At 44.9% G+C, this 24,876-nt stretch overlaps 1 protein-coding gene across 6 annotated transcripts; it reads right to left on the bottom strand.

Annotated features, from left to right (window-relative positions):
- Positions 1–923: 923 nt before the first annotated feature.
- Positions 924–24,843, bottom strand: LOC135398963 (lethal(3)malignant brain tumor-like protein 3). Of its 6 annotated transcripts, none has more exons than XM_064630547.1 (20): positions 24,731–24,843; positions 21,831–22,105; positions 20,765–20,871; positions 16,904–17,134; positions 15,685–15,920; positions 15,052–15,625; positions 13,154–13,367; positions 12,255–12,417; positions 11,181–11,271; positions 10,236–10,397; positions 9,930–10,170; positions 9,496–9,590; positions 8,617–8,848; positions 7,333–7,638; positions 6,346–6,445; positions 6,060–6,251; positions 4,791–4,985; positions 4,654–4,709; positions 3,994–4,262; positions 924–1,945 (listed from the first exon to the last, which is right to left on the bottom strand). In XM_064630547.1, the coding sequence occupies exons 2-20, from the start codon at positions 22,036–22,038 to the stop codon at positions 1,814–1,816; spliced, it is 3,804 nt and encodes a 1,267-aa protein (XP_064486617.1). In that variant the 5' UTR covers positions 22,039–22,105; positions 24,731–24,843; the 3' UTR covers positions 924–1,813. The 6 variants fall into 6 exon arrangements, with proteins under 6 accessions (XP_064486617.1, XP_064486621.1, XP_064486622.1 ...); XM_064630551.1 differs by having other exon boundaries at positions 8,617–8,845; XM_064630552.1 differs by having other exon boundaries at positions 9,930–10,164.
- Positions 24,844–24,876: the final 33 nt, after the last annotated feature.

The raw sequence follows: 24,876 nt of genomic DNA, 5'->3' as shown, positions 1-24,876 counted from the left end.
GCAACTAACGTTCACATCGTTATCCTTCTGTGGTTGGTACCGTTGGCACTGTTTCATCACGTGGTGACCTGAACGCTGTGATGTCAGCTACGCAAAGATAGGAAATGCTTCGTACACATAAGGATCAACACTCCAACGTCCACTCTCCGGCCACAATTCCTACCTCATGCACTAGTTTTTTCCTAAAACTATATCCATTCCTAACCTTCCATTCCATATTCCATAACTATCTTTGCCTCATTTCATTGCAATCTTATTGCATATCGTGAATGCCAGTGTAAGCCAGCATATATTTTGTCTTTATATGTATGCGTTCCCCCCCCCCCCCCGCCCCCCTCATGTATCGCCCCAGGAGGGCATTTGACGTTATTGTCATAAATAAATAAATAAATAAATGCAACTTTTATCTCTTGCGTGAAAATGTTATGGAGTGACGCAACACTGTGCCACAGTCGAAAGCAGTTTCTTTTTTTATGTAGAATTTATGTATTTTCGATTGTTTATGTGTCTTAACGCTTCAGAAATTTCATGTAATGTTTTAGCGTTACTGTGCATCTGAGAGCATAGAGAGCACTCATGCAAGATGAGATATCTGCCTGAGCCTGTGGTAGCTATGCTGTCTTTCGGACGGACAGCACAAAGGATAATGTGGCTCTCCTCCAACAATCTGTGTGGTTCGGCAAATCATGCACACAAAGACCTGAGCATACCCCACTGGCTGCTTTGAACGCTAACACACCCACGAAAGATACAAGCTACAAATAAAGGGCATATAAAATAAAAAGCTGTGACACCGCGGAACACTCGACTGTTCAACCAAAACAGCTTGGTGTGGTACTTATTTGAAATTGACCTGCTGGTACAGGATGTTGGCACAGCAGCAGGACTGGAAACGGTTAAAATCAGTCGGTTGAAAATTCCAGTGAGTGGTATAACAGCACTTTATTTGCAACATCATCATCATCAAAAAAATCTATTCTCAATAATTGACACATACAAACTCAAAAATCGACAACACATTCAGTGACAGCAGATAAAAACTGCAAACTTAACAAGAATATTTGTATGTGTGTGACATGGAACAGTACATCAACTTGCACATCTTCGAACTGAAAGCTGCAAGCTGTCACCGTGAATACTACAATGTAATTGCCTAAGAATTCAATGCACAACAATGCTATACATGATTGGTTATGTACACTTATAAACATCTCTTTGCACACCCACTTTTGCTATGTACATAAATGTGAAAAGTAAGCTATATTACGGTACTGAGCTGATAGTGAAAAATAGATGCATGAGCGGTGCTTGCACTACTTGGCAGGCCGGCAGAGATTGAGCAAATGCCTCACAAGTATTTTTTTTCTTTTAACACAGTTATACGTTGTGAGTAAATCTTCAACGCTCGAAGAGTGTGGCAGAAAAGAAGGGATGAAAAATTATCCAAGCCTTCCAGGGCCTAGCTTTATTTAAAATAGTAAAAGCCAAATTAATCGCTCAACAACAGTCATTCTGTCACCATCACCTATCACAACGGATGTTATTTGCTCATAAATAATGAGTCCCGTCTCTTCTACGATTATGGCACGACGCTGCACACCGGTTGAACCCTGCAAGTTCGCGGTGCGACGTATCATTTCTTGAATTTCCGTTCACTGGTTTGATTATAACATTCCATTCAATGAAACACATGGGACGACATGAAATGGACATGCTTGAACACAGCATGTAGGCAACAGTCTGCACCCTTCTTTTTTTTACCTTGGCCGGAGTTAACTTAGAGGGTGAATACACTCATATTTCACGGGACACATCAGTCAAGGTCGCAGGTGCTCCTAAATTTGAGTATGCAACTATAGATCTTCAGTGCAGGCCCGAGCTTCAAGCGGAGGATTCTCACCAGGTCTGACTGGTTCATCAGCAGGAAGGCTTCTCCATCAATTTGCTGAAAACAAGATCAAGAGCAATGTGATCAAACTGCATAAGAAGCTCAAGTGTTCTCCAGATTCATTTTCCACTGATATTTTTATTTTTATTCCGTGTTAGCGTCGCAAAGCAACTCTATGAGATGGGGACAGATGGAGAGAGGACAGCAGGAAGGAGTGGGGGACAGGAGGGTTGGTATGCGTCCTGGGCTGATTTCAGAGGGAAGTGTGCCGACATTTGTCTGGGAATTCTTCAGAAAACCCAGAGAAAACCTTGCTAAAACATGATGGAGATGAAAGAAGTGATGTTCTGAGGCTGGGACAACATAGAAGGGACAGATACATACAAAGCCTCAATTTGCCTAAGAAATTAATGATGAAAGATGAAAGTCATGAAAACAGCTGGCTAACCTTTTCAGTGACTTTCATATTTCATCGCTAAAACGTGATGGAAAGTAATTGTTTTGGAGCAATTTCAACTGTTTCTTGCTAAAAGACTGCAAATGCCACATTCTCCTCCAAAAAAAGAGAAAGACATAACTAGAGCCCCTAGTTTATCGCGATTCTGCAAAATTCCGTAGAATAGACAACTTCAGAAAGTCCCACAGAGCTTAACGCTGGGATAAAATAATGGTATGATATAGGAACTTTTCTTATCAGAAAGGAAAAGAACTGTCTCCAAACTGTTTCAATTTCCTCTCACTCAGCACAACTGTCGCACGCCAGCACAGGAATGGAATCTCCCCACGCAAACGGCAACACTGAAACGCTCTGGTGAATCTGGCTTCAATCAGACTAGGTTGACACAGGTGACACAAGTTCCAATGCAGCAAAAAATGTTGCTCTTACGTCAAGTCTCGATATAACGAAACGCTGTACAAAGAAATTCACAGTACAGCAAAATAATTCGTATTTGTATATTTTGCATAATTTGTATTCCCTGCCACAACTAGCTGCCATACTTTATCAGACTCGACACAACGAAATATTCGGTACAACGAAAATCACGTTATCATTGTCCTTATTAAACACCCTGAGAAACAAACGTACATTGAGCTATCAATCCCTAAATTTTGCTATGCAAAATGTACCAGAACTACGCATTTCTCTAGTGCAGAAACGACACGACCTTGACCTTATCTGGGCTGAAGAGCGATCTATCTGGCCAACGGATTGGCGCCTACTTCAATCACCTCCATCGCTCCAAAGCACGCGGCCCTCTCACGTGGAATAAATGTCACTCTTTCTGCACTCGAGTAGTGGGTAGTTCTAGTTTCGGCACATTTGCATTGCAAACGTCGGGAGATTTAGATATCAAGGCTTCTCAGGGTGTTTAATAAAGACGATGGATTTGAATAATGAGTGGCACGAATTCTGATGTCATGCATCTAACAGAAAACATATAATTAATAAGTTAATTAATGCATTTTAGCTAATTAGTCATCCAGTAGTTGCACACGCTGTCCTACAAGATGTCTGCCCTGCCGTAACAACCCACCTGCGAAAACCAAATTTATGCAGCTCTAATAGTTTCTTCATAAAAAAAATCTGTGTCGAATAAAAAAAAGCATCCTGTATAGTTAGAGCCTGAAGTTTTCGGGGAATATTTTTTCCTACATTCGGGGGTAAAAATCGGGTAAATAAACGTGTGCACTGAATTCATGCAAATTCGGGTGAAAAAACTTCCAGTACGCTAAATTCGGGGAGAAATCGGGCTCAGTTATTCAAACTATAGCAGTCTGGTACAAACGGTGATGTAACTGCATTTTTCTGCCAAACAAGTAAGTTAGTGCATTCCAACAGACATCCCAGTGAGGGCAATTTGCTGGGTAAAAATCGGGTTTCACCCTAAAGAGGCAACCTTCAATTCGGGGTGCAAATTCGGGGAAGAATCGGGTTAAACCCTAAAACTTCAGGCTCTATGTATAATGATCACTGTAGTCTCTCTATATTCAGAGCTGAGAAAGAAGTGAAAAAAAAAAAAAAAAACATTTGCAAGACAACACATTAGTTTCATTTCCGAGTGACATATCGTCACAAAAACATTTTTAAAGAGAGGGGCACCCACCTCGTCCCTGAAGGCCTTGGCCACAGATTGACATCCTGGCAGTGAGCAGACAAAGGTGGCCACTTGGCTGACCGACCACCCAGTGACAACAGAGCCGGAAACTAGGTCCATATTGGACATCAACTTTGAGTGCTGTTCCCAGCAGAGGGATTTCTCGGGACCTGATGGCGGAGAAGGACCCTGCGTCGTCTGCTGCGCGTTTCCGCAGAACACGGACTGGTGCACACAATTGTGCAGGTCGTTCCCGTTCCCAGGTTGCCTCGTAGGCACTGTTATCGAAGTACATGTTGCGCGTGAACCAGGAAGTAACTTCATCAGATCGAGCAATCATATACCGCTGCCGCACGAGAATTTCAATGGTCATTGAAATGAATAACGATTGAACTGAACGGTGACTGGACACCGCGCTACGCAGGAATCTTGTGTAGATCGACAAAAGGATGCACACGGCCTTATCCAGTGCGTAGCACTGCAAACCTCCTAAGAAGCGTTGGATGGGGCCGTGTGGCAGTGGTATATTTTCAATGGCACTTGAGATGATCAAAGGCCATTGAACTCAATGATCATTGGAATGGCCGTGTGACAGAGGTAATAGATGCAAATTTAGCAGTCACAGATGCAAAGAATGAAACACATCAAAGGAAGAAGAGCAAAACATACCATCATTCTTGACCTGTTTTGGATTACTGGCGCCAACTGGAGTTGGTGTCTTGTTTCTGTAAGATTGTGATATCACGTGTCATCTGGTACGGCCCTACGACTTCTCTTTTTTCGAGTCCGCGAGCTGATCTACGTACTTTCGTGGCCTTCCCCTTCCCCGAGGTGCTGATGGAGGTGTTGCCTGCATGCTATCTTGACTACTGTCGTCTCCATTGGCTGCTTCCGGGACTTGCAATTTTCCGCCTGCCAACGGACATCCTGAAGCTTTGTGGTGCACAGAGTACTTTTGGTTCAGGTGGCCACTTCCATTGCATCCTGGAGTTGGACAGCGCCTGAAGAAAAGCAAGGAGCAAGTGCAACTGGTCTCATGAGATAACAAACAGGCAGAAAACGATTTTTTTTTTCAAATAAAACGCAGTTTAGCGGAACTGCTCTTGGATACACCATATAAGTAGACCCTGATGTTTTAGGGTTAAACCTCATTTTTCCCCGAATTTCCACCCCGAATTGAGGTTCACCTATCTAGGGTTAAACACGATTTCTACCTGCAAAACTGTAGTTAGGCTAGGCACCTCAAGGCATCCACATACTAGTTTCTCACAAAATATGCGGCTGCCCATTACTTCCGGCACTCTGGATAAATGGTACAGTGAACGGTTATTCTACAATAATGCCCGATTTCTCCCCGAACTCAACTGATGGTAAGCTTTCTGCCCGAATTTGCGTGAATTTTCGACATCAATTTATTGACCCGATTTCTACCCCCCGAATTTGGAAAAATATAAAACCCGAAAACTTCAGGGTCTACATATAAGATGTTTAGTTGGAATACCAAAGAAATGCTAAAATTTTGCTGATTTTTCTTCCGGTAGGCTAGGGTGAATATTCAAACATTTTGATAGAGAGAGAGAGCTTTAATGCATAGTTTGATAGACCTCTATGAACCAAAAATACCGTATCTGCTCGACTCTGAGCTCTCTGCTCTGCTCGAGCAACTGAGCATCGCGCAACGTCATGCAGGACGCTGGTGCGCACTGCAGCTGCAGTCAACATTGCTGTCGGTTGTCCCATGTGCGTGAAGCACATCTGGAGCTCTTAAACGCAAAAACGCTACGATCGAAAACAGCGACTGCGCGATGGCCGCAAGGAAGTGATGTCTACTGCGATGCTGCTGGCCACCTTTGACCGAGCACTCCGTCTTGTTCCCCGAACTTCCGTTTTTGGGCGCAATTGTAACGCGCAGGCGATTTTGAGCGCAGTTTTTTTAGACAAAAAGGCGCACTTTAGAATCGTGCAAATACAGTAATAGCATTCTAAATTTTTGTACCCCAAGGCATTTAAATGATGTCTGACAAAAGCTTCTTGCGTCATTCACTGTAGCTATAGGAAGGGGGTCAACAACTCACCTGAGCCCTTCGACAGTGCCACCTTTAGGCGTAGTGTCGCAAGTGGTGGTCGTTTCCACAGAGGGAGTGTCCTGGGCGACATGCACTATGTCGATCATTATCTCATTGCGAGTGTTGCCCAGACGATCGGTCTGCTGCTGCTGCTGCTGTTCTTTCTCCATGTTCAGCTCCGAGTAGGGACAGCCGAATGCGCTGCGTGTGAAATCACCATATTTCATCGTGAATACGAGGATAAGAAGTTCAGTTCTCTCGCTCTACAATGCCGCACATGAAACAGCAAACAAACCTGTGATGACTGGCAAATTTCGGTCCCTTTATGTGACCAACTCCTGTGCAGCCAGGGGTGGGGCAGTTGCCTGGAGCATCAGGCAATTTGGGGCCAAAATCTGAAGCGTATACGAAGACGGGAGTCAAGTCCTGTAGATCACGTAAACAAAATACAAAAGCCGACTGAAGATTTTTGAAGCTGAAGATTTTTGTTGAAGTTTAATTTGTACAAGCTTTCGCGTGGAGGTCCACGCTTCCTCAGGTAGGAGGAAAGCTTGTACAAATTAAACTTCAACAAAAATCTTCAGTGTCGGCTTCTGTATTTTTTTTTTTGCCAAAATCTGTGCGAAGTGAGACAGTACATGCAATGCGTACCATGTAATATAAAGACACATCATAATTTATTTATTTTATTTTAGAATACTTCCGGAATACTTACTTCTTAGAACACTTCCTTTAATTATTCTAGAATAATTACAGCCCCGTCATTTTAGTTAACCCAGTAAAACCCATTTTTATTCCCCCCCCCCTCCAGTTCTGAATGTCCTGAGCCAGTTAGCCCCCCCATGTTTGTGCCATCACTGAGTGCATCAATTGATCCTAGGCAGTTGGACGTAGCAAGCTGTCCAATGGGTGTGTTGCACGCTGTTTGGAGCGTTCCGAACCGTATTCTGCAGTGCCAATTGTGGTCGTGTAGCCAGAGGCTTGTCCGTACAGAGACATGTATCGCCTATACTGCGGCTCTGAAACATCGTGGCACAATTATTTGCACAAAAGAAATTACGTGCCCGCTACAGCGGTAAGGCAGGGAACCATCTAGTAAGGGCCCTCTGCACACGAGTGGGGAGATGGTGGTGCAGTCGCTTTGCTAAACTTTAGTGCAACAGGCCCATACAGGACCGACCCCCCTTCTCAGAAAAATCTTGGATCCACCCCTGGTAGAAACTTACCCACCCCGTAAGAGCAACTCAACGTTCTACCAGAAACCCAATCGCAGCGAACTCACCAGGTGGGGGTTCCAGTGGATGGCCAGTCTTTGCACACCATCCTGCAGGGTGAATGTCCTGACTGTCCTCCTCAACGAAGAAGTCGTAGGTCTGGCTCCACCCATCCATGTGGAGGACCAAGCCCCGCGTCTGCACAGCGCTCACAGACATGACTCGAACGAGCTGCGCGTTCCTGGGATCCACGGCTTCGAGTCGCATGCCACGTCGGAATCCTTGGGGCACCCTCAGCTTGAATGCACGTCCCGGAACGGCCTGGGACTTCGTCTCCACCAGATACTTCTCCCACGAGAAAGGGCCCTTGAAGGCTACGAAAAAGCAGACAAAAGTCCAAGCTTCAAACAATTTGGAGAATTATGTATAACTAGAGCCTGAAGTTTTCGGGAAATTTTTTTTTTTTAATTCGGAGGGTAAAAATCGAGTAAATAAACGTGCGCTCAATAATGAAGCATTATTTCGGGAACTGAAAAATAGGGTGGAATCATATTATATCTGGTAAAAAAAAGCAGATTTTGGGGTGTAAAATCTAAAAGGATAGCGCTTATCATGTTTCAGATGAATACAAGTTGCCGAGCAGCAGTGTCGAATTTTGTGGTTAGTGCCCATACTGGTGGATGAATTTGCATTTTGAAATGTTCATTTTTAGGAGCTTTCACGTTTTACCCCCAGGTGATGATTATGCATATCATTTGGGGAGAGGAGTAAAAATGGGTTGTATTGGGACTAACCTTAAATTACGAGGCTCTAAGCGTATACACTGCCTAACGTCGGCGGGAACTCCTCGTGAAGACAAATTGATGGGGTCAGAACATCCAGATTCCCCCCCCTGGGTTTTCACCCAGTTATGCATTTCTAGAGCCTGAAGTTTTAGGGTTTTACCCGATTCTTCCCCGAATTTGCACCCCAAATTGAAGGTTGCCTCTTTAGGGTGAAACCCGATTTTTACCCGGCAAATTGCCCTCACTGGGATGTCTGCAGGAATGCACTAACTTACTTGTTTGGCAGAAAAATGCAGTTACATCACCGTTTTTACCAAACCGCTACAGTTAGTTGGAATAACTGAGCCTGATTTCTCCCCGAATTTAGCGTACTGGAAGTTTTTTCACCCAAATTTGGGGGAATTTAGTGCAGACGTTTATTTACCCGATTTTTGCCCCCCCGAATGTAGGACAAAATATTTCCCCGAAAAACTTCAGGCTCTATGTGTTCCACTAAGAAATCGACAGTTAACAATTAATGTGATCCTATTTCAACCATTTTCGAGCCTTTGCAGCAATATCACTCACATGATGGAGGCGTGAGGCTGCAGTTATGATCTCGACACCAGTGTATTGGGTGGACGTAAGGTGAACTGGGATCCGCCCAATAGTCGTAGGATCCATCGAGTCCGTCAAAGTGCACCAGGAACCGACCTCCTTCCATGAGGTCGGCCACGGTGGCCACACACACCAGACCCGGCTGCCGCTTGTCCACGGCTTCCAGCTTCATGCCCACTCGGAATCCCACGGGTGTCACCTGCTATGTAGAACGCACGTCTCGAGCTTAGAGCACCGGGACACGGATATCACTGCAAATACCTGTAATTTCACGCGTATTAGCCGTGCCTTATGCGCGATTTTTTTTCTCCTAACGGGCGCTCTGCGGCTTATCTGATCACTATTTTTCCTTGGTATTTTCCCCATACACCGGTTTCATCGAAAGAATGCTGAGTGTCCCCACCCAAACACGCACTGACGAATCACATGTGCACAAGGCGCGTTCTAATGGACAATATAGTTCCGATAGTGAGAATGATGATGACTACGGCAGCACTGGATGACAAGCAATGGACGACAAGCAATGGACGAAATCGTCCATCTCAAGCGCCACGTGATATCGGCGGTTATGTTGTCCTCGGGAAAGCTTTCGGCACAAAACTGCGTCAATTTAGAGCTACGGAAAATGCTTTTGAGCCCCCAAAAGCTCTGCATGTTCAGCGTAAATGGCATAAATGGGCGTAATTGTAAAAGGAATAACAAGCAGCAAATGGCCACTGCAGGGCACATGAATGTCTGCAGAACTCAAAGCCTTAATGTAAGCTGTACACAATTCAGCTAGAAAGCAGTTAAAAAAAAAATACCTAGAGGAGAATACCTATATAGGGAGCAAAGAAAGAACAGTAATACCTGACCATTCTTGCAAGCAAACAGGTGCTTCGGAGCAGCTTGAGCTCTGGAGGCCTTCAAGTATAGATTCCAGTTGAAAGACTGCTGATTATAGCCTGCAAAGGTTGCAAATATGGCCACCACAATGAGCCATATGATAAGATATACGTTTGGAATAGACTAGGCACAAAAGATCCAAGTGCAAAATCTGCATTACTGATGGGCATTAGCTTGTCAGGATTCACACTCATTTGCTGGCAGAAACTGCTGCACTGCATCAGCAGCCTACACGAGTGTCACACTGTACTTCTAGCTGTACAATGCCACATAAAAAAAAAAATCAGATTTTTAATTTTAATTAAAAATCTTAATTAATTATCTTAATCTTATCTTAATTATAATTAATTAAAAATCTTAATTAAAATTAATTTTTAATTTCAGATCTCATATCATACCTTTCGGTGACTGAAGGACGTGGTTGGTGCGTTCGCACCAGCCGGCAGGAAAAATATCCGGAGAGTCCGCATTTGTCCAGAAATCGAAAGAGTCCGAGTAGCCGTCAAAGTGAAGCCGTAGCCTGTAGCCGACAGTTTCGGCCACTGTCACCACGCAGAACATGGCCTGGTGACGTGGGTCAATGGCTTCCAGCTTCATCCCGACACGGAATCCGTTTTTCCCAATTGGGATGCCCTGAGACTGCGCGGATTAGTACCCATGCTGCAATCTGTCCCGGGTTCATGCAGAAGATAAGTGACACTCACATCTTTGAACAACTTCGCTGGTGCCGTGATGACCTTCTCCTTTTCCAGGTACTCGCTCCAGGCAAAAGGTTTGCACTTTGGCTTTGGCGGAGGCGGTCGCTGCGCTTCCGAGGAGTTTGACTCCTCTCTGAAGCTCAGCTTGATTTCTTTCCTCGGCGGAGCCTAACAATGATGCGGAACCAGGTTATGCCCTGCCTCCCTGTCACACGGCAAAGTGAATGGCATTTCCAGCGAATGACATTCGCAGCGAATGTCATTCGTTTGTATTGCATCGAGCTACACGGAGAAAAAGAATGTCATTCGCAAATGATGTCACTGTCGATGATTAAGACACCAGGGTTGAACATAGGAGGTATATACAGGTACATTCATATTAGATTTTTATTTCCTTTTCTAGGAACTAGCGAAACGTTAGATTCTTTCAAAATTGTTACGTTTTGGAGGCTGCTCAGTTGGTGAAGTATCACAAGCCGAGACGGGACAAATTTTTATCATTGGTGTGCACGCTTATATTCGTTCGATTTCATTTTTGTTATCTTCGTTCGTGCATTTGTGTATACAGCCATGTACTCTCTCTCCCCCTACGTAATGCCACCTCGGTGGAGCTGTAAGGTGTATTCGAATAAATAAATAAATGGCACTTGCAAGGGAGTCGACTGGAAACGAGGGCAGTTCTCCGAAAAGCAGTGCTAAGCCTTTCTTCCTTCGTGTCAAAAGTTATGAAATTTGTGATAAAATAGTGGAGTACAACTTTTCATTCGTGTTTAATTTCTCCTAACGGTTTATTTTTGTTTGTTTTTGCAACCTCTCTACCGACGAGCTCCTCAAACTCATTCGCATGTAATGCCATTCAATTTGCCGTGTGACAGGAGTATTGGTGATAATGACAATGAAATCCACAGTGACAGGAGGCAAGAAAAATTCCAAGAAGGATCTCCGACTAACCTCGTCAGGTGAATCGTCCACCTCCTCTCCATTTGGTGTCACCTTCCTTTTCTTCTTCTTTATGATTTCTTCTTTTCTTTTGATCCTCTCTCTGAAAAACAAACAAAGATAGGCAAGAAGTGATTTCAAGCAGACAGTAACTGAGTGAGCCAGAATAGTAAAGGATCTGCAGTGACACTGGTGCTTTGAAAGTACAGTGATGAGAGTGCTTCAAAGCGTTATGGCGAAAAAAAAAAAAAAAAAAAAATCGAGTTTTGGCGCAACTTCGCAACCCGCCGTCGAAGGGGCCTCTGGCGTGTACGGTTGCTCGTTTACGATGTGGAATGAGCGCTCTCCGTGTTCAGTTTTAGTTGCATCGGGCCCGGGGCAATTTTCTACTTGATTTAGAGGGGCGAGATCGGGGAGCCTACCCTAGGCTAACCTAGCGTAGCCACAGAGCGAGCGTGAACTGTGGCTATGAGCAGCATAGAGATGTGGACAGATGGAGAGAGCACATCACGAAGGAGTGGGGAACAGGGGGGAGCAAGTTATGGTTGGTGTATATGTACTTGACGTACGCGACATGTCCCTGAGCTTGAGGAACATACAAAAGTTAACACAGAACAAACAGCACAATCATTGGAGCGTCATCGGGAGGGTGCATCCCTGAGCCTAGAGCTAGGCAGGGTTAGGCGAGGCAGAGATGGCATCGGCTTCGACAGAATAGCCGACTAGTAAGTCGCTGCGACAGCTCCCTCTCACTTTTAAATTCTGTCACACACTGGTGCGTCTACAGGTTTTTCCGGCAATTTTAATCTGAGTGCTAGCTAAATTAATCCGTGCCCCATAAAGTTTGCGTGGCACACAGATTAATTTAGCTGGCACTCGGATTAAAGTCGCCAGGAAAACCTGTAGTTCACTTCGTGGTTTCGTTTTCTAGTGACGTGCGTGATCTCCGTGGACCACGAAGTGGTCACCTACTCCGCGCTTTGGCGCAAATGTAGCGAAAAAACACCCTCTACGGCGCAGAATGGTGCAACACTCTCATCACCGAAAGTGCACGGGTGATGCCTCAAGTTGGCGAAGTGATAGCACCTGGATGTGTAGTTCACGTAGCACAGTTGCCCACAGAAATGACCATCGCGGACAAACTCGCTCCGCAAGCCGTGACAACTGCAGAATTGGCAGCAGATGATCTCGTCGGTGCCTTTCTCTTTTGGCTTCGCATCTTCTGGACAGCCATTTGTCAATTCTGAACCTTGGTAAAATGGGGGGAAAACAAAGAGTTAAAGGAGTACAGAGGGACATCCAAAAAAAATTTCAGGTTAAGACATCTGATGAAAATGTGTGTGTCATTATACCGAATAGCGCGAAAAGTTTTGATGTGTGCAATTTGTTTCCCACACAAAAAAAACTCGCATAAACGTAGCTCCGCGCCTCAACCCTTAACTCGCCACTCCAGCTATAACGAGGATGAGGAGGTATGATGGCACGTCACCGATGGCGGCATAAGGAGACTCGTTCTGGTTTGCCGGTCAGTGGGGGTCAGCGCATTGTCCCTTTGCCGCTGTAAACTTGTTTTGCCAGTTTTCCCGGAGAACTGGGGATAGAAGGAGCAGCCGAAGCATTACCGAGGCAAGGAGAAAGGCTTTATCAGAACCCCGAACAGCCGAGTAGCAGACGACAGCGGAATAGCAGACGACATTTCTCTAGACCAATCAGCGAGCGTTCTCTTTATAGCGTCAGCACGATGTTCCAGGCAGATCACAGGCTGGTACGGCTCTTCACCACCATTGTGCACGGTCGCTTTTTGCGGCGTATTTTAAATTCAATTTCCGCGATAATTATGACTCTGTGGTGTAAATTACTTCGCATGGTGCATCTTACTGGCCTACACTTCACAGTTTTATAGGAAGAAAACTGGGTGTTCAAAATGACCTCTGTGCTACTTTAACATCTACAATCAAACCTGCCACAGAGTGTCAGACCATTACCTGGGCTTGTCATCTGCGAAGTCACAATCTCTTCTTTCACGCTGCTGGGGGATGGTGCTGTATACTGGGGCACCACAAAGGCCTTCAGGGGGCTCTCGGGCTCAGACACCTTCGGAGCTATCTTCACCGTCTGCGACACCGCCTGCGACACCGTCGGCGGAGTCTCCGGCTCCTCAGACACCACTTCCAAGGTGCCAAATTCGGTCAGACGGAACTGCGTGAGACGCACTGGCTCAGACGTTTTTTTTTTCAGTGTACTATACAGATGCAGCACAGACCGCTTATAGTTAGAGCCTGAAGTTTTCGGGAAATATTTTTTTTTTTAATTCAGAAGGTAAAAATCGGGTAAATAAACGTGCGCTCTAAATTCGTGCGAATTCGGGTGGAAAAAACTTCCAGTACGCTAAATTCGGGGAGAAATCGGGCTCAGTTACTCAAACTAAGTGTACTGGATTCGTACAAACTGTGATGTAACTGCATTTGCTGCCAAACAAGCTAAGTGTGCATTCCTACGGACTTCTCAGTGAGGGGCAATTTGCCGGGTAAATATCGGGTTTCACCCTAAAGAGGCAACCTTCAATTTGGGGTGCAAATTCGGGGAAGAATCGGGTTCAACCCTAAAACTTCAGGCTCTACTTACAGTTAGGGGGTGACTTTTTCGGGTTGAATGTCTTTAACCCGACGTTAACCGGGCGTTATTTTTAAATCTGTAATTCGGGAAGAAATCGGGCGATAGTTAAGGCCTTTGGGTGTTATCAGCAGGTTTAGATTCTCCTCTCGTCTATTAGGTCTTTGGACAGTGCTGACACACGTGGGTGTATTGCTGGGAAAGTAGGTGACCCATTCTTACACGTGTCGCACGTGGCGACCTTTGGTCGTCTTGAGTGGAGTCGTCAGTTATAGGATTTCGTAGTGACTGGAATTCGGGGAGAAATCAGCTTTAACCCGAACTGGTCGGAAGTCAGTTCGGGGGCGAATAACCGGGCGGAATGTGGGGTTTAACCCGAAGAAGTCACTCCCTGCTTATAGTCAGACTCATGGAAGTTGCAAAACAAACAAACAAAACAAAAAACACACACAAAAAAAAGGTTATATCCATTAATAGATGGTGGGCAAGATCAAATAAACGTGTAGTACATTTGCAAAACTCCAAAATTAGTAATATGTGTGCCACACTGACACGAAACACGATGCCAAGTGCTTAATGTGCTAAGGATCAATGTCAATCATGCAGTGCTACACAGACAGTACTGAATGGCATTTGCTTGATGTACTATCATGAGCTTTAGCCTCGTCCATCACAGATGGTTGTGCCTTCCGGCCGCTTCAGAGTGCAAGTGGAAAGAGTGCTGCCGTCCCTTTTCTCCCTAACACACACTGTTGTCAGCTGATAATAGGGAGCGATTGATAGAGGTGGATTGATGGAGGATGGTGGGTGGTGGATTCGCTCCGTGCTTGCATAGTCCCGTTTCCTGTTTTTAAAGAGCTCCCCCATAAAGCAGAAAGCTATTACTTTCATTCGCTCACTGTCAGGCATTTTTACTATCATTAGTGTCAACAGGCGTCCATGCCGAATGGAAGTTTCCTAGTGACACGCACACTACACACTATTGGGACCGAAGGCAATGGAAAGAAAAAAAGGAAGGTCGTCGTTATTACTACACAACGTTATTATTACGTTATTACGTCGTTATTATTACACGAACCAAACTGGTCGTGTCTGACAGCATGGAACTCATGTGCAAGATCGATTACATGCATGGCAGGGCTGTAGGCACCAGACAAAACAGCGTCACTCTCGGCCCATTTACTTCTATTTACTTCAAGTGTCACGCTTGTGCGTTCCCTTTCATAACGCTCACAATAGTACGGGTGATGTAGAGAGTTACTCAGCATACCTTCAAGTTGCTCCCAGGCAAAGTCGCAATCCCGTCCTTCCAGTCCATTGCTTGAATCGGGTCAAAGTCGGCGTTCGCTGGGTCCGCCGCACTGGTCGTACTTGTTGTGGTGGGCACGACCCCATTCACACACGCCGCACTGCTGCCCACAGTCGGTGCCGTACTACCTGCGCTTGTGGTGATGGTGGCAGCAATGGGTGTAGGTACCGACGACACCATTGACACCGTACTCGTCGTCATGGAACCGGTTGTGCCAGCTATCAACAGTGATCTCGGCTCTGTAGAGCTCGTAATGTCCGTCGCAACGTAGACGTTTGATGCTTGCACCGTGACCGGTACCGTGCCCGCAATACTGGCGGGTACCGTAGCTGCCACGGAGACGGGCACGGCTGCTGTCATGGCTCCGGCTATTGTTCTCGTCGCTGTACCAGACAGGGTTCCTGCTACGGATACTGGAACTGCTCCTGGGATAGGGGCTGCTGCAATGGTGCAGGGAATGGTGATGGGGAGGGTGGTTGTGACCGGTACACTGGTCGTTCCAGGAATCACGGTGCCGGCGAGCCTCGTCTGAAAGCTGCAGAGTACGGGATTCATTTAGTGACACAAACAATGAAAAGAATAATGAAAACTTACGTCTGGTTCGTTCCAACTGCGTTTGTCGAGATGCCTGTAACACTAGTGCCAGTGACATTTGTGGTGGCAGGAGCCGCAGCATAAACCGCCATAGTCACCGTGGACGTCGGAGTTGTTGCTGGAGTCACGGAAGTGGTCGCCTCCGACGGTGCTGAAGCAGCTATCACGGTCCCAAACGGCTGTGCAGTGCCGGTAGTCACCGGGGTTGGGGCAAAGAGTGCCGTGCCAAAGACACTCTGCGGGTGTTGTACACAATGCCTGTTAGCGGCCCATTCAGTCTACTCCGAATAGAGTCGACGGTGTTTCAGCTGAACCGTACGCTCTTCCCCAGATTGCAGGCTGTCCTTGTTTATGCCCTGTTACTACCAATTAACAGTCTACCCCCCTTCACAGCTTTGCACCCCCAAACCTCACTGAAATGTTTCGAGAGACCAGAACTAGAGGATATCAATTAAGACCAGGAAAAGTAATTACTGCAGAAAAATTAATGTGATGTAGTGTAAGAAATTCAAACGAGATTGTGTAGAGAAAAAAAGGACAACATAACAGCACCACAGGTGTCTACACGTAAAAGAAGACAGTGCAAAAGAAGTGCTGAGCAGTGATGGCCATTAACTACTTCTACAGTAGTTTAACTATAACTACTAACTACTTCGCGATGGAGTAGTTTAACTAGTAGTTCAATACTTTTCGGGGGAGGTAGTTAAAACTACTTCTTTAACTACTGCAATGTATTTTAACTACATCTATAACTACTTAACGTTGTCCATCAACACCAATCCCATTCTATAGTATTCTTGGACACCGAAATAGGAATCACAAGCAGTGATAAAAGTGAAGATTTAGTACACATGCACCGCACAATTGCTCTGCACCTCCGTTCTCATCAAACGAGTAGCTCAAGGTAAAAGACGGAAGCACAATTGTGCCGTAAAACTTGCGGCAAAATCGGAAGTAGTTGGCGCCTGCAGTAACCTAACTACTGTAGTTAACTACTCGAAATAGTAGTTTAACTAGTAGTTGCCACTAGATTTCTGCAAGTGGTTGATAACTACTTTTTAACTACAATCTGGTAGTTTATCTAGTAGTTTACTACATGTAGTTAACTACTGGCCATCACTGGTGCTGAGAATCAGCTGCAAGCACAAAATTCACACATCGGCTACTTTAGGGCTACTCGACGGCTATAACTACAGGGATATAAAGACAGAAAACACACCTGCGAAGCCGGAAACACAGCAAAGCTTCCCGGCTTGCCAACCAGTACTGCTGCAGCCGAAGACGTCGGAGGAGGCATGGTTGTCACAACAACCGTTCCCGTTCCGTGCCCGGTCCCCAGCTGGGCTGCCGGAACGGGGCATGTCAACACCTTATCCCCAGAGATAGCGGCCTGAGTTGTCGCAATCGACACCACGCCCGATTGTCCAGATATCGAAATGGGAGTTCCCAACTGCACACAATTTTTCATTACTGTGCAGTACTGCACAATTCCATGTTGAAGCGAAACAAATTAAAGCCGTGTCACCTATATATAATACATAAGGCCCGGAAATTTAGGCACCAAAAACGATGAAAATAGGCAGGTATTTAGGCCCTCAAAAACACCAAAATAGGCGATAAAATGCAAAAATAGGTGCGTTCATTTGGTGCACTCTCTGGCAGTGTTAGTGTTTGAGAATGCTCCATTGCTCATTTAAAGTCTACAGTACAGTGCTAGCTTTTTCTTCTTTTTTTTTTTCTAATGAAACTTTTAGTTCCCCCCCTCGATGATCTTGAAAGGCCAAGAAAAGGAAAACCTTTTTATCGAATATACATGAATTCTACTAGCAAACCAAGGTTCTGAAGAAAGCCAAACGCAGAAAGAAGAAAAAAAAAAGAATGAAAAAGAAAAACAGAGAAAGGACGAAAGGTGCAAACAAATGGAAACGAAAAGCAAAATTCAGCACTCAAAACGAGCCTGAAAGGCGCGCTCGCAATCCAACCCGTAAAAAAAGGCTTTTATGGCATATAAAAATGCTAAAAAAATGCCACCATTCAATAGAGTCGATGAAAAGGCAGGCACCCCCGAAAATGTCGCATTTAGGCGTTTATGGGCATTTATAGACAAATGCCTAAAATTCCAGGCCCTAATAATATACCATACTTTCAAATACAGTCAAAACTCAATATTACGAAATTCACGGTACAGAGAAATAATTTGTATTCCCTGTCGTAACTGACTACCATATTTTGTCAGGCTCGACACAACGAAATGTTTGGTACAACGAAAGAAATCGTGTTCCCCGCGAGTTTTGTTATATCGAGGTTCAACTGTATTGCTTAAAATGGTTACGATACTTCACCCTAAGTTACCTCGAATAAACGTAAAAGACAGTTACGGTACTTGCATCGTCGAGAACCTGCGTTCCAGGCTTTATAGCAAGGGGTTGCAATAGGCGCATAGAAAACTGCCATCACGGAACTGCATCACAGCAGGCATCTCCGCTAATAAGGCGGCACTGGGAGAGGTCACATGCTTTCGAACACCAATGGGAATGGCTGTAGCTCTTGTTCCTCTGCCATCAGTGCTCGACGGTGAAGCATGTCTAGGGGTAGGTATCTCACTAACCATTTGTTACGACCTTGTTGTTGTTTTTTTCCTCTGTACCCCAGTAAACCACAAACGTCTATTCTACGTACCAGAAAAATCCAAATACCTAAGACCGAAACGAACGTCTCATAAACATCTATGACACGTACAGATAGAACGTTGGAAACGGTGCAGGTCTATACAATGTGCATTGTACCAATGTTCTAGACATCTTCGGTGCACCCATTTAGTAGGTCCAATCAACGTATAATAGATGGTACAAACTTGTGGCCCTAGCCCGCAGATCCCAGGGATATCCATGGGAGATCTAGGAGACCAGTATTTGGGCATGTCGCAGGGACATCGCCAGGATGTTGTCTAGAGATATACGGATAAAAGTGGGATGTTTATGAAACGTTGTTCCGACGGTCGATTTAATAATAATTTTTGCGTAGTGCTGGGAGAAAGCGGAAATAACTTGCGAAATAGTGAGATATTCGGTAGTAAAAAGTAAAATCATTAAGTTTTGTCATCGTTCGCATGCTTCTGTCTGTGCAAAGTATTCACGTAACACTCTTCAAGGAATGGAGGAAACCTATTGGTTTTTAAGTACAGCTCCGCTCAGCAGGTAATCACACTATAGATGATAGCCTGAATTACAAACGCAGTATTTGGCACCAGGGGGTGTCAAGAATATGAGCGGGTGTAGCTTGATTCGTTAGAGACGTATGTGTTAATTGCAAAGATGCATCCTCGTCACAGTTACAAATGTTCTGAGCCCCACTACACTTAACGAACGTGCCCCAAATATTTGTATTTTAGTATATACTCCATCCAGTTCGCCATAAAAGCTACTGGGAAATGCCCAAGCAGTCTCTCCCACCAGCAGTGCTGCGGCAGGTGGGGCATAGCATTTGCGCTGGTCACGCAAAGTTGCCGAGCTAACGACGGTGATGCACTGCGCTGCGATTGGATGTTTGAATCACGGTAGGAACTCACTTATCACTTTTAGGACAGCTGCTAAATCTCAGTTGACACATGTTGAAATAAATATCTATACAAAGTACGTAGATTTGCAATCCGGACTATATTGTCGTATGTTAATCTGGTAGGAACAGCTACTGGATGTAGCCTGGACATCATAATGTCTCACAAACATGTCCAATGAATCTGTAAAATGCCGAGATGGTACATCCAGAGGATACAGTGAACCCTCGTTATTATGACCGTGGTCGTTCCCGAAAATTTTGGTCATAATGCGGAATTGTCATATTAACGGGGGGATTTGCAGGGGTTTCACAGCATTGTTCCCAAGAGTATGGTCGTAAAGCGCGTATGTCAGATTATCGGAGGCCATATTAACGAGGGTTCACTGTATGCATTTATACAGTTATGGGCGAGATACTGATGGTCCATTGTACATCCCATCAACGTAACTGGACATATCTGAATATCTACTAGACAAACAAAATGTCCACAGTGCTCCATCGTCTGGATGTCCATAAGACGTTTTTGGTTTACTGGGACTTTGCCGTTCAATACCATGTGCATGTGGTGTAATAAACCACATTTGTCAAAGTGTCGCAGCACCTTGAAGTATGTGTACGGGGGCATGGAGGCGTGCGGTAGAGCTGGGCCGGCCGGCACCAATGTTGAGGAGATTCCTCGGTGGCATGCTCAGTAGCTTTGACGGTGCTTTACACACAGGCCGTGTTGAGGACTGTAGCGCATGCCCGAGGCACTACTGAAGCTACTGGAGATGCCACTGAGGAATTTCTTCTACGTAACACAAATCTTTACCTGACAGCCAGACTACACCCATGCCCACCATGGGGACAGACAGCAAACAAGTTAAAAACCAAGTGTGAGCTAATCTCCTGTATGATCATATGCTTCATCTTTTACACCACAGGCACATTGCTGTCACTAAAATTAATTTGGTGCTTGCGACAAGCAATTCTATACTCACACTCAAGCTTACATGAAATTTGCTGCATGAAATGCATGAAATTGCTGAATCTGCATGAAAAGGTGCTTACGACACTCTTCACAATGTAGAATCATTAGAAGGTAATATAAAACTAAAATGGCAAAGTGGTGTAGTCGGTAACAAGTACACATGATATAACTGGTACGCATTCTTAGCATCTGACTATATCCCACATCACGCCTCTGATAAGTAGTAGTTTCCTCGATTAGCTCGGTTTATAGTATTTAAGGGATTGTTTCTGCTAATAAACACCAGTTCAACATCGTCCTCGTGCCTATTTCTGTCCCGTTGTTAAGTTGTGCTGATTATATCACGGTAATAAAGCAAACAAAACAAAAAAAAGAGTTAGATAGCTGTTGGGCTCCAATGATGTCACCACATCACAAAGTTTGGAATTCACGGACAACATTTTTTATGTGACTATTATGCCGCATCACGTAAGGACTCGGATCGCAAGCTCCTATCAATACAGAAAAGCTACAGAGTATCTCCAATCCAACATGACCGTCACGGTTGGTTACCTGTGACCTTGAGCCAGCAGCAAGACCGGGCAGGCCAGATACTGTGACAATGATAGGTTTCTGGGCAGTAGAGTTCAGCTGGATGTCGTTGCGCAGGTCTCTTGTCACTGTCCCAGAGGGAGAGAGAGAGAGAGACAAACATCGGTAGGTTTCAAAAATCCTCTTATCAGAACAGATACCATAGCATGTACTTACACAGAGCAGAACCTAGAAGGTAAAGGCTTGTGCTACACATGAAAAATGATCTCGTGCTGCTTTTCTCTCTTTCCTTTACTGTTCACTGCCTCATACCTGGGACCACAGTTTTACATGACGGCAGAGAGCTTACGCGAATCATCGAAACAGATCAATTCCGATGGGGGGTGCAAGAGGGGCACGTTCCCCAGACGGGGTGCAAAACTGAAGGAGTCCCGCAGCCAATGGACTCTCAAAGCAGAGCTTCACAACATAACAGGCTCAGGACCAACCGCCGTTCAGTACGATACCATTGCCTTTCCAGATTTACTGAAAAGGGGAAGTTTGCGCCTCTTTGTGGCAGCTTGGACATATATTAATCGCCACAAAAAGATGGACGCCCTGCTCTCTGTACCATTTGGTGCTGTGTTTGGGACGGCACTTGTTAGGCGGTGAAGTCTCGTCTTTAGAGTGTAAGGTTGGGTAATAAGGAATTCCTGCTGCACAATTTGGAATAGAACCTGCTTCTCACATAGGTTCACTTTTATTCGGGTACAATTTCTCTGCAGCGCTTTGAAGTGCACAACATTTATTTACGCGACAGAAGAGATTACCAGTCATGTGCGCATAGCTAAAGATGGAAAGCATGATTGTAAATTCTACGCCTAAATTTCTTCCTGGCTATTATTCGATCTTTAGATAGCGCTTTTTGGGGGGCGGGGGCTTTATGGTCATCCTGCCCCAGGCGGAAGTTGACCTCGGACGGCTCTGCACTGAAAGGTAGCGGGAGTTTCTCCACTGCCATGTTTCTTCTCCCAGTATCTCAGAGGAGGGGCTGCAGTGCGATGCTCGAGCTTCCCCGCAAGACCATGTGTATTCACCTTATACTTACGTGTAATTGTGGCAACTTGCGGTGTCACCTGCTGAGGCAGAGGCAAGCCTGCTGCTCGTTGCACAAGATCAGCATTGGCAAATGCGAGGTTGATAACCGCACCGTTAGACCCCGCCAAAGAGCCAACCAGCGGAGGCGTTGAAGAGACCGTAACCGTCTTCGTCTCCGTTGGGCTTCCCAACCCGCCACTCGGCAGATCTGTGGCCATTGCAGTCGTGTGCTACGCGTGCTTGTGTGCTTACACCATGTATGACTACTCGGGTATCAATGACAAGCTGCAACAGAAGGTGGAAGTTGGTCAACAGATGCAGGTCTTATGATCTAGGTACACGTGCTGAAGAATACACAAGCTACACAGAGTTTTTACCAGGGACCTCATCTGAAACAGCATTCTGATGCACTACTGCAAAGGTGTGAAAGAAAAAATGACATGAAATGTGCCTGCGGTGTGCCCCAGTGATCGTGGTACCCAATGGGGCTGCTCCGTCAACCTCCTTTTGTGGTACACCTCTTAAACAGCTTTTTATAACTGTATTCAACAAGTTGCAGTCCGCAATAAAGTGACTACGGCTGAATCACATATCCTGAACGTTGCTTTCAAAATTGTGCATCACACCAACTGAATATCAGACAGCACGCATTCAAAAACTAACGCAGTTATTAAGTGCTACCCTTTTTCGTACACATAGTCTGTCCGTACTTAAGAACAAGCAGTTTATGCTTCAGACCTTGTGAAGTCGATCTAAAAATGCGAGAGACTAAAATAAGTACCCGCGAATAAATGTTCGTTCCAAAGCAGACAACGTTATCGATACAAACATCCGTAAAAATAAAAAAACTGTTCCAAACCTTGTGACTCACATAACATTGGCCAGCCTAAGTACGCGGTCGAGCCCAACCGGGTACGCTAAATTTACGCGTCGGAAATGCACAACTGTGCTTCGAAACTAGACTTTACGAAAGAATGTAATGACTACTTGAACAACAGGGAACTTTTCTTATGACTACTGAACAGATTACTGTCCCGCTTTATGCTTTCAGTTGCTATCTGCAAACCGATGGCGAGATTAGTTAAGCTACAACATTGCCTTTCTCCTCGATTTTCTAACGAAATTTCTAAAGGCACACCTCATAGATAAAAATTTACAGCGTATTTTATACTACTTGACTGTTTGGTAAGCAGACGACGATTTTTTAAAGCCTTTTGCACTACCAACAGACGAAATTCTGTGAAAATTTCTGCAAAAGCATAAAATCCCTTGAAAAGCATGGAAAATAATCATACCGTTTTGCAAAACATTCATGTGCAATTCGGGACAAGCTAGAAACGTCCGAAATGAAGTTTCTTCGCATGCAACGCATATCAGTACGGCGGGCATACCGACAATAGGGGAAAAAATCGCCGAGAAACAAGTTCATCCGACAAGGCAAGTTTTCGTAAAGGGCACGTCGTGGACGCTAAAAATTATAGTGCGATAATTTATGAGCACTTTCCGTCGTTTATGCCGTGTAACTGTGACGTTACCCACGCTACAAACACTGTCAAAAATGTTTAGAAAGCATACGTACAGTTTCCCACAATCGCCATAACAGTTCTTGCGACGAATTAGTTTCCCGACTGCGCATGCGCCGTGCCTGCCCCCTTCCCAATTATTTTGCGCGTGCGAGAAGAACTCGGAATTATTTCTCGATAATATCGAACTTTCGTGTCGCGTGTTGGTCACCGTTCGTTTCCAATATCATTTTCTGCCATTCCAAGACTGCACAGTGCATTTTATTATAGCACTGATACTTGTTAGCAAAAAGCCAACCACCGTCCACGCGGTTACGCACTTGTTTAACGGCTGCAACCATGACATCAAAGAACTCCGGATCGCCTGCAAATCGAAACTAGTGAATGTTTACTTTTTTTTCTTTGCCACAAGGAAATGCCTCAGTCCTGGAATGTGTTGCTAAGCGTTTTAGGAGCATTCAATGTTTTTCGGATCCTGAAACAAGTAAATATGGAGGGCACGAATACAATTGGATGAACGTCGCGGTCGTGCAAGTGACGTCATTCTCCCGGCGACGCCGATTCGCTGCCGATCAAAACACACCAAGCAGAAGGAACTTGCTCAGAATTTAATATGTTGTGAAAACCAACAGAAACTAATTTCGACATGACAAGTGCAGTATTTGCAAAAAATCTACTACCTATCTTGCACATACACTGCAGCGGTATCGCCTGCAGTACCATATCGATTATAAATCGCTATGTAGTTGGGAGGGAGCATGCATGGGACTTTTCCCGGAGTACATCTGTGCGTACACATGCAATTATGTGCATCTCATAGATATCAGGATGCCACAATTTCTACGCTAAAGGCAAAAAGATAAAATTCTACTCTGCTCTGCGCCAGGAAGCTTCAGTGCCAATAAAAACATAGTTTCTGCAGCAAATAACTTACTATCGAATGTGCATGTCTGCATATGTTTGCAGACAAACTATGCACTACCTGAACGAGATTTGGTTGTTCATTTGGATTAAAGCAAAAATATTGGATATCATTTTCGTGAACAATGCACTAAACGCAAAATTACATTATCATTATTCAGAACGTCTACATGGTTTGAAAACACTGACATGCACGCACGATTGGTACGGATCTCCAGTACTTTAAACAGTATTTGGGATAGGTAAAAGAAGTGTACAGCTGCTTTTAAGTGAAAACATTAAATGAACAGTGACAACGCACACCACTTCGTGATATAATTGATGATATCAGTCACTTTCATATACGGTGTCTTGCGCGGCAAGATGGGATAAAAGTTACAAGCCTTAGCGAAACCAAAATCATTTGACTAAAACGTTATAGTTCGTCCCTTCGATCAATAAAAAGTGTGCTTAAGCTTACAAGCACCTTATGATTCCTCTTCCAACATCCACAAGTACAGGTGCACTCGGATTGCAGTCAGAAATCAATATTTTTTCTCTGGCGGTGGAAACTACTTTAGGCCTAAACACGAAACGCTGTTTTCCTTACTTCTACGCTAGCGCCATCTGAGA

This window comes from Ornithodoros turicata, chromosome 6 (genome assembly GCF_037126465.1).
Source record: "Ornithodoros turicata isolate Travis chromosome 6, ASM3712646v1, whole genome shotgun sequence".
In the NCBI taxonomy this organism is placed as follows: Eukaryota; Metazoa; Arthropoda; class Arachnida; order Ixodida; family Argasidae; genus Ornithodoros; species Ornithodoros turicata.
Note: the sequence above shows the minus strand (reverse complement) of the source record. Positions and strands in the feature narration are given on the sequence as shown.